The sequence below is a fragment of the Saccoglossus kowalevskii genome, chromosome 5 (genome assembly GCF_978046115.1).
Source record: "Saccoglossus kowalevskii chromosome 5, keSacKowa6.1, whole genome shotgun sequence".
In the NCBI taxonomy this organism is placed as follows: Eukaryota; Metazoa; Hemichordata; class Enteropneusta; family Harrimaniidae; genus Saccoglossus; species Saccoglossus kowalevskii.
This window is the reverse complement of record NC_140645.1, coordinates 11,976,859-11,986,883: the sequence shown is the minus strand read 5'-3', so window position 1 is coordinate 11,986,883 and position 10,025 is coordinate 11,976,859. Positions and strand designations below refer to the sequence as shown.

The following is a 10,025-nucleotide window of genomic DNA, read 5'->3' as shown; positions in this document are numbered from 1 at the left end:
CGTTCGCTTGAAGTTGCTGCTTCTTTAACGAATATGCTATTACGACACAATTTACCAGTTACTTGAACGTGAAACATATATTTATTTTATTTTATTTTATTTTATTCTGATATATTATGTTGACAGCTTTTTAAAGTTTTGGTAGTTGCGAATGTCAAAATAAGGTTCTGACCCAATGCCTATACAAATTTCGTTCAAATCTCGTATTAGCTACAGCCAATCACAGCTAGCCTTTTATATGGCCGCCGGCGTATTCATTGAAGAAAATAATTAACAAATAATTATAATGTACTAGCAAGATCGTGTTGCGACGCATGGGTTTCATTTTGAAGTCAATCATCTCAATCAACAGTTAGCCAGGGAAAATGCCCGGAAAATATGGTTACATCCTCGGGTAATTTTTTTCAATTTTAAGGCAAAAAAATCATGTGCTGTCCTGTACTGCGACGGACCGTTTAATTAATTTGTCGTTTTACTGACGTGTTCTTGACCATATTTTCTTGACGGCCACACATGTACTTTCTAGATCGTCATTGTTCCGGCGATCTAAATGTGAGATTGCCTGCCGAAGCCCTGTCAAGCAGGAATTATTTTGGGGTGGAGGTGGCTGCTACGACTGGCATAAAATACAACTGCAAATTTTATTTTTTCGGCAAATTTGAATGCAACTATTGCGTACTTGATTTGCAGTAACATTTAGATTGACTTTAGTATTATTACTGTCACTCGCACCTCAAATTGTTAAAGTGTGAGCAGCGCATACTTTTCGCAGTTTGGCAATAGTCGTTCTCATCGGTGTTGGTGATAATTTGTTTATCCTATGCATTTTCTCGGAAATTTTTGTTGACCTTTGATAATTCTCACAAAATATCAGTAGGAATTTGGAAATTCGTCATAAAATAATTTTGTTTCAAAATTCTGCACCACCACATAGAAAAATGTCAGTCGTGAAGATAATATCATGTGTAGATGAGGTGCGAGGAAGTGATAGTTTATCGCTCTAGTAACAACTGTTTTGCAATTCATATTTTTCAGCGTAGCAATTCTCTATGGACAATCTTTCTGTACATTATATTTTCAATTCAGATGTACAACTCAATAAATTAACTTGCATAAACAATTAATAGAAAAGTACTAGTATACTTTTTATTTACAAAGAGATTACACATCATTCTACAATTTCATCCATATTCGTTCATTTGTTACACCTGTAAGTTTCGTCCGGGCTCACGTAGAATTTGAAAGTAACTGTTACACAGTAAAATAACTCAGTTGTGATTTAATGCACGGGCGATCATTACAATGCTATACCACAGCACTTACCAGTCACTTGAAACTTTAATGAAACTTTAAATACAATAATATTTGATGATTAAAACAAGTTTCGTACTCAGATGATCATATGAGATTGCGGAAATACGTTTTAAATTATGCCGAGCCGCGGGCCAGTGACGGTGAACTGTACATTTTTGTCTCTTTTATTCCGCTTTAAGTGGCAGCAAATGACCTGATATTGAGAACGCTAAAACATAATAACAATAATAAACTCTCCTCCAACCTATAATTGACTAAAGCACAGTTAGTGCTCCATATATGTACTCGGCTCACGTCTCGCAAATATACGTCGTTCAAAGTGAGCGTTCGTGCATTATTGGTCGGCGGGTCGTTCATTATTGTTTAATTAATGAGTCACTGTGTTTATCGTCGATTTTAGTATTTAATTCCTCTGTTATTTTTATTTTCGAACAAATACCATATTATATAAAACACATCTGCTGTATAATATAATGAAATTATTAAATCAAAATCCAAATCAATAAATAAGTGCATACTAGCTTTTTCATTTCAATTGTTGAGGAACTCTATGCTCTTACATCACTTTTATGCAGATAACGTACATTGTAAGAGGGCATTCATTCGATAATAAGTATGCCTTTAAGTTTTCGTTTTGGAACAATATGTTATGGCGTAAACGAGGAACAGGGCAAAATAAATTAGTTAGAAACGACTAGCTCTGGACATATGTGAGATAACATGAGATACACTTCTTGTACTATGACAGTGTCAGGCATGTGAACAGTATTTGTCTTAAACGACGATAAAACAATATCCCATATATCTAAAAATATGTATTCCAATACCCCCAAACACCCGATGTATCATTCTGTTTATGTCATAGAAAACCCAGTTGGCACTGTGTATAGTTTGTTCTATAAATGCGTTATCACGTGGATGCGCGAGTTTGATGACAATTTTTGTAGTGGGACACCTTAACATTAGACGCTGAACAGCCAAGTTAGCCTGATATATTCTTTCTAAGAACGCTCGGTTTGTGAAAGTACCATAATGATATGCAAAATTTAAAACGATTACATGATTTGTTGTGGAGCAATTAGATTGAACAATTCTATCCAGTAAATCAGTTTCTGAAACACCTGTTTTAAATTTAACTACAATGTCTCCAGTTCTTGGGAACACGAAGTGAAAGACAGTATTTTTTATTTCAAAAATGTTATCGAGCGCGTTTTTATTTATTTGCAACAATGTGGAATCACCATAAAGAATGAGTTTTTTATCATCTAGACATTTGGCTGCCTGCTTTTTCGTCCACTGCTGACTTCTGCACACCAGAGACACAAATACAGATTTATCCTTCCAATACCCATCGCTTAACGGCACAGGTAAATCCGTGGTACATGGCTGTAATATTTCTGGCGATTGCAGTGAATCTATTATAAGGAAATAACAATGCTTTTATTTTTATTGTGGGGCTAATTCGTCTTGCTTACAATCACAATTAATGAATACCTGATTGTTCACCATATAAATAATTACATCACGTTTATTTCAATAAACTCATCATATTAGTTCATCGTGGTGTAAGTCAGAAAGTACATTTAACCAATGTGATGCTTCTGTCTGAAATACTTGATATACCGCGGTTTTCTAAGTTGCAAAGTAGGCCTCCGACATAATTAACGCACAGTGAAGTTAATCGTCATGTCAAATTAATCAACAAACATATTATTTTTAGTTGCATACTAAGCTCATAATAAAGAACAATCATTGGCTAGTTGAGGTTCAAAATAGAAGAATATACGTGTGTTGAGGTATATTGAATCATATAAAGCATAATACAGAAATTACTTTCAAGATCAGTGTATGCATTATTATAGTTGTGCGTGTGTGCGGGAGGGACAACCTGATTAAAATACTGTAAACACATTGGATACATGCTCTGTTATCGTCATGAACGTATATAGTATTACGGCAAGATCAAATATGCTTATAAACAACGAAACTTACATATTGCGGAAGTTACATTGAAGTTATATCAAGCCGTTTCTATCGAGATGTATACTCATCACAATAAGAAAATAACATAACACAACTCATTGCTTTCACACTATATGTACACATCATACTCTTCTCCGGGTCATTTGTATATGCTAATACATTCTGTGTTTGTTATTTCAGCTCTGGACAAGACAGAAACTCGAATATTGCTGTTGATATTTCTGGTTGCCACAACCATGTTTTATTTTGGCCACATCATACCTGTTACATTTGTGTTGTGTTCTAAAATAGACGCCCGGCCAACAGAAATATCTTTAAAAAGAACAACAGAAGAAGTAATTCAAAAACCAAAAACGTTCATAAGAATTAGTTATCATTTTATGATCTTCGAACTAAAAATTATCTTTAAACTGAATTACTTCACCTTACTACTCTGAACACAGTTATTCCGCTTTCTCTCATTTAGAAGTCTAACAAGTTATGTTTTGTTTGTGCATTTCACAATTTGTATGTAATACGCACCGTTTCAGTTATGAAGCCATCCTTTCTATTCGTATAAGACTAACTATTTGTGGTTACAACGTAAATATCAGCAACAAACCATCAAGAACATCAATACACTGTAACAATAGACGGGTTTCTGGATATAGCGCCATCAGTTTCACTGGTTCCTGGCGTCCGTTGAGAATCGTGTAGCTTGCTGTGCTTTTACAATTGAGACAAGAACTAGGAAAGCAGACAGTGGGGTTATAAATCAACATGGCGTCCATTTTAACATAATTTAAACGAGATCACTCAATATGGTTCATTCGACAGATTTTGTACAAAATTAACGGCGGTAATACTTGTTCTCGACAAAGTACTTGCGTAAGTAAGTATTTGTTACATACGTTACTCCGTATAACGTCTCGTGCTACTGATAGGCAGGAAATATTTGTTTAACGCACCAAGTACGCTTAAGGTGTAGCATTCCATAAGTCGAAGATCCGGCGTAATAATCGTTGAAGTCGGAAGGATGGCAGTCGACTAGCACCGAATAATAATTATCATAAATGATAATACTCATATTTTTCTGATCATGAGCTATCTTTTCCACTACTGCAACTCAATCAAAGTATCGTCCGTATCGTTCTTCTATGTCGCCCCCAACAGTCAAAATCAAATTACTCCGATTCAAGTGTAATGGATAGCACCAATCCTTTTCGTTATTTGCCAGCGTTAGTTGCCACTGCCAATGGATGGTGGCGGAAACATCAGTGGACGCACTTGAACGTTGATAAATAACGTGACAAGATGTACTAATCGAAGCTTCTCAAAAATTACGTGTTTTATAAAGCAGTGCATACAGATCGACAATTCAAATATAGTCCACTAATTTGTAAGAATCGACGCTGCGTTCCACTTGATATATGTTATTCTACTAAGATATATATAGTGTTAGCAAGGTATTAATTACCATTATTACTACTATCTCTCAGATGTATTCAAATGTCCCTCACACCACAGTTTATAACCGTTCACACATTACAGCCGACTGGTGGTCTTTCTTGTTTCATTTAATTCTGTACCAGAGCAATACATCACAGCTTTGACAAGTACATGTTCGACAATAAAATACAAGATGGCTGAATGTCAGTCATTTTAATGATAACAAATCATATTTCCTCAAAAAAAGTAACACAATTAAATATAATTATTAAATTGATGTAAGGTGAAAAGGTATTGTTATGATGTTACATTGTGAGGACGCTTCCATAGTAAGTCGTTTGTAAGGAGACTTATATAGACTCACCATATTCAACGGAGTACAGCACAAAGTTTCATATGATTAGATTAGGTTCATGCTATATGTGGCCACATAAAGCTCATAAAACTACATATATACCTTCAAGACGTTTGTCGTAGTAAATAATTTTACTTATATATTTACATGTATAAAACACCTCTGGCACAGTTATTGTTTTGTTGTGTTCCCTTTCTCCGCAGCATTAATCAATTTCCATCGAGTCACTGTTTCGCTATATTCGCAATTTACGTAAAAGTTTAACTTAGCCAGCTGGCGGCTTACACTACATCTTTACGGTTCGAAAATTAACAAACAAAACAATGTAAATGTTTCTAGAAGGCAGGTATCAACGCAACATTACCAACGTCCGGACTAAATCTTAAATATATATTTATATACAAACATATAAACAATGTACAGAAATAATGTTATATATAAATACTTTGAAACAAATGACGGCGGGTTTCTTTATAAGTATGTTGACAATGTGGTTCTTAGGTAATTTGCATTACATTGCCTTGGTTATATTCGCAACTGTATTGTCAGAGCACTAATAATGTAACCGATTGTTATTGCGTCGTATTTATCATAACCTAGTCTGGTATTTACATAGTAAATGAAAATTGATAATTGTTTTTTTTAAGTAATAGTCAAACTATTATATGATAACCATTTCAGTTGTATTCACTTATAGATTACAAACGACTAAACCCGTGTCTTTGTAAACAATGTAATCTAATTCACATGTATTCATATTCATACTACACGTTTATTTCTGTAACCCACCACCTTTGGATGCAAGAGAGGTAGGTAAACCAATACACATATATTTATGATTTTAGATCATTTTGAGGCTGTACGCAACTATTTTTTATATAATCTAGATTGTGAATAATTCTACTTTCATATGAATGGAGACTATTACACCTACATCTATAATGAGAGCGTAAACTGTTTCACTTGTTTTATCTGGATATTGTAAACTGTTACAACAACATGGCCAAAAATAATAAATGGGAAATCCACATCACAATTAACAACTACTACAAATGCAGTATAATGTCATAATCACATCATTTATCGCACAGTTATCGACATTTTAAGCTAACTACCCGATACATGTATTTTACAGGTTGATTATTATTTCCGTTCATGCTATTATAGATATATTCATAAAATATGGTGGCGTACAAGTAACTACAAAATAATGACAGTACATTTGATCTAAGACAATGAATAACACTTTACTGCCTATAGATTTCAACCTTCTCATCGATGATTATATTACATATTTAATATTTGAGAATCAGTGTTCCACTTGCCTGATCACTATATAGATACAGATAATATAAAATAAATTCCCATCTTAAATATTCAGCTGCCGATGTGTACGGCGTGAAGACTTGTATTGATTGTCAGTCGGGTTGACAAAATTGAAACCTCTATTTCAATTTATTCAAGCGGTTTCATATATAATTTTGTGCACACGTCAAATGAACTTAGATTTATATTCGAAAAGAGTACATCTCGAAGCTAATATAATTTACGTTGATGGAAGTGGTCGCGTGGTCGATAATGACAAAGTACCCAACACTACACAATTAAAAGAACTTAACTATTGGTAACTGCCACAGAAATAACTGATTCAATTTTTTTATGTACTAGCTTGAATTACATTATCAGCAAAATTAGGATCATCAGAGCAAAATTCACAGGTATAGATGGTATACTCATCATTTCTGCGAGTGAAACAGATTTTATCACGCGTTGATAGTTTTTCAGGAAGTGACGCTTTTAACTCTACTTGCTCGGCGATGGCTGGTGGGCAATCCTATATGAAAACAAAAGGAATCAGAGCAGTCAATGTTGAAACGTAATAACATGTAGAGACATATGACTATTTCCCCAAAGAATTTTCAAAATCAATTTGCGTTTTTCAGGTAGTATTGTTATCAAATCCAAACAATAAGTTTTTCAGTGGTTCTAGTTTATTTAGTGTGAAATATGGAATTATATATTCGTAATTAATGAAGTAAATACAAACCATACCACATCAAACATGTTTTATAATTGTATCATTGAAATTATATTATTATATCATTTATTTACCTCAAATGCTAGCTAATCAGCTTTTTCAGTAAGATTTTTGTAGTGTATGTTGATATACAAATAATCGTGGCAAGATACTCACCACAATTTTACAAACAAATTTGACCCATGCATCTTCTATTAAATCAATCTCACATAGTTGACAATTGTCGGTTGGTACCGCTAAAGTTCCCTGTAAAATAATGTCGATATATACATTGTTTTTAGTTAATATAATACAGAATAATAATAACAGTCTTGTGAGGCCACACAGTAAATTTCCCTTTTTAGAAGTTTCTATTATTATTAAGGACAATACATGTCGTGAGGTCTGGTTTAGTACTCGATTTGACCAAATAGTCCTAAGTGGAAATAATTGTTTTATCACACAATAACAAAAACTGCCTATCAGAAATCACTAAGTTGCTATTGTTCACAAATGCACATATTGGAATATCGAAATATGACCAGTTAAAGTAAAATTTCCCTAAACATACTAATCATTAGTTGTGTCAAACATGTTTGACTTGAATTAGCAACATTATATTTCTGATTGCGTGTTACAAATATACAGATTGACACGAAACAACATACTATATCATTCTTTTTAATTGAGTCAATTCGTGATGCGAGTATTGCGTCAAACTCATAGTGACGGGTACCAGGTATGAATGCTGTATTCCCCAAATAATATGCTCCGTGAAAAGAAACATTTTTCCCTTCAATTGTATTTTCAATTTCTTCTATGTGAAGTGGGCAGGTGAACTCTTCAGTGCACACAACATGCCATACTCCATTGTCGTACATGACTGCATTACCATCCGTGCAAGTGCCATTAGCAGGGTTTCCAGGGTGATGTTGAGCAATTGATGTAACTGTCATCATGATCAGACCGCACAATGAAAGTGATGCAAACATAGTTCCTGGAAATGAATAGATAAATATTAGTTAATACGAGAAAAAGAATAAAGCATCACAACATTCAACAGCAGGCTCGGAATGTCTTTAGTAACAGACGCAGTAAATATATACTCGAGAAAAATTAGTATTGCAAGAGCCTATCTTGTCCTCCATGATTTTATCATGTCTGGAATTTTCTATCTATTACTGACATGCTCATGGACAGTTCAACCAATCATAGTTAGACACAAACATATTTTAGTCAACTTTGTTCTGTTGAGGCGAAGACATAATTAATATTTATTTAAGTTTTATCTAAATTCAATGTTGTTGAATGTTATATATTTTCCAATGCTAATTGCATTTTTTAGAACAAGGTTGGGCGGGATCAAGCTGATTCGTTCTATGCGAGTAATGCTCTTTATATTTAATACCGATAGTGGCTTCTGTATTTCCAGGTACGAACCAAATGTTACTGCACAGGACGCATATTTTCAGCATGACGCGAACTGATCGAATTTGGGGTTGGCTGATTTTAGTTTGACATTTTTTCTATCTACAAACAAACAAACGAACGCAAGTTTATTTCTATGTTATACTGGTTGCATAAATAAATAAATATATGGAGAACGCCATCATTGCCTTATTAAAAGAGCAACAATTTTATTAAATGAATAAAACTGGCACCTTATAGGGCAATGCATGTGATTTTTTCAAAGTGAGCTAGAGACTATTACAATTATGTCAGATGTCAAGGTCGAAAGTTGTTGGTCGATGAAGATAATGTGTTTGTTTACAATGGGCGATCTACAAGAGCAGCACAAATATTACGTTTATTTATGAGGTCACGACAAAGAGCTGGGTGCAATGGTCAATTCAATTCGGGTAAACAGAGATTTTAAACTGACAAAGTGCGCTCTTATGAGACAAGTAATGGAATGTATGTTAGAGCTGTTCGTTATAATGAAAAATTATTTTACTGCAGTGTCAAATACCTCTGATGCATGTTCAGTTCAGTTGGTGTAAGCAAGAAATGTTTGCCTTTTTAAAGGTCGATACATTAGTTATTTGCTATTGTTGAAGCTGTGTTCGCCCACTGGGATGAAAATAAATAGGTTCATAGTGGGTTAACATGGGTCTGAATGTATGAATGTATCTCCTCGATTTGTTTTGGAAAATACGGAATACAGTTCAAATGGAACATTGAGTGATGTATTCAGTTACCGCTATTGGGATATTCGAAGGACGGTTATGATAAAGCATGAAATAGTGACTCTCGGGAAAGCTGTGAGATTAGTACCGTATGACAATCAAATGTGGGAACAAGGTAAGATAGAAAGACAAATATAAGACTCAAGTGAAAAATCTATAAGCCAATGGGCTTCACGTGCTGTCCTTGTCATGTATAATTTTTATCTAGTATTTGATCAAAATATCCAGGGTGTGTTCATGAATACGACCCCGTTTTTTCAATATGTGCAAATAATTCAACTCACTGATTCGGATGCTGATGGACATGCCTACGAAATGAATACAGACATGGCAACCAATAGTGAAACCACATACATATTTAAAACAAGTCTTAGATTAAATGAAACAAGTCAAACCTGTATTATTGCCCTGGAAACAGTCAAACCTTGCAAGCCCAGTTAATGTTTGTTTCACAGTGCTACCTATGTGTACGCAATATGACTACTATGCGTCATCACTTAAATATTTTTAGCATTTTTGTTATGCTTTAATCCTTGCCTCTTTGTCTGGCAAAATGAGTTGGCTATATCGATAAGTTCCCTGTCAGATTATGTTTATAATAGTCGAAATAAAACAACAAGTAATTAATATATTTATATATTAAAATAAAAACATTAAATGCTGAAAAACAATTTATTATAGTTTGATAACATTTCAGAAGTACCACCATTTACTACCAGCATAATACATTTTTGTTCTGTTT

The 10,025-nt window shown here is 33.9% G+C and overlaps 1 protein-coding gene across 1 annotated transcript; it reads right to left on the bottom strand.

The window, feature by feature from the left end:
* Positions 1 to 5,799: 5,799 nt before the first annotated feature.
* Positions 5,800 to 9,753, bottom strand: LOC144350778 (uncharacterized). The gene is made up of 4 exons (XM_078008849.2): positions 9,679 to 9,753; positions 7,766 to 8,094; positions 7,275 to 7,364; positions 5,800 to 6,914 (listed from the first exon to the last, which is right to left on the bottom strand). The coding sequence occupies exons 2-4, from the start codon at positions 8,087 to 8,089 to the stop codon at positions 6,738 to 6,740; spliced, it is 591 nt and encodes a 196-aa protein (XP_077864975.2). The 5' UTR covers positions 8,090 to 8,094; positions 9,679 to 9,753; the 3' UTR covers positions 5,800 to 6,737.
* Positions 9,754 to 10,025: the final 272 nt, after the last annotated feature.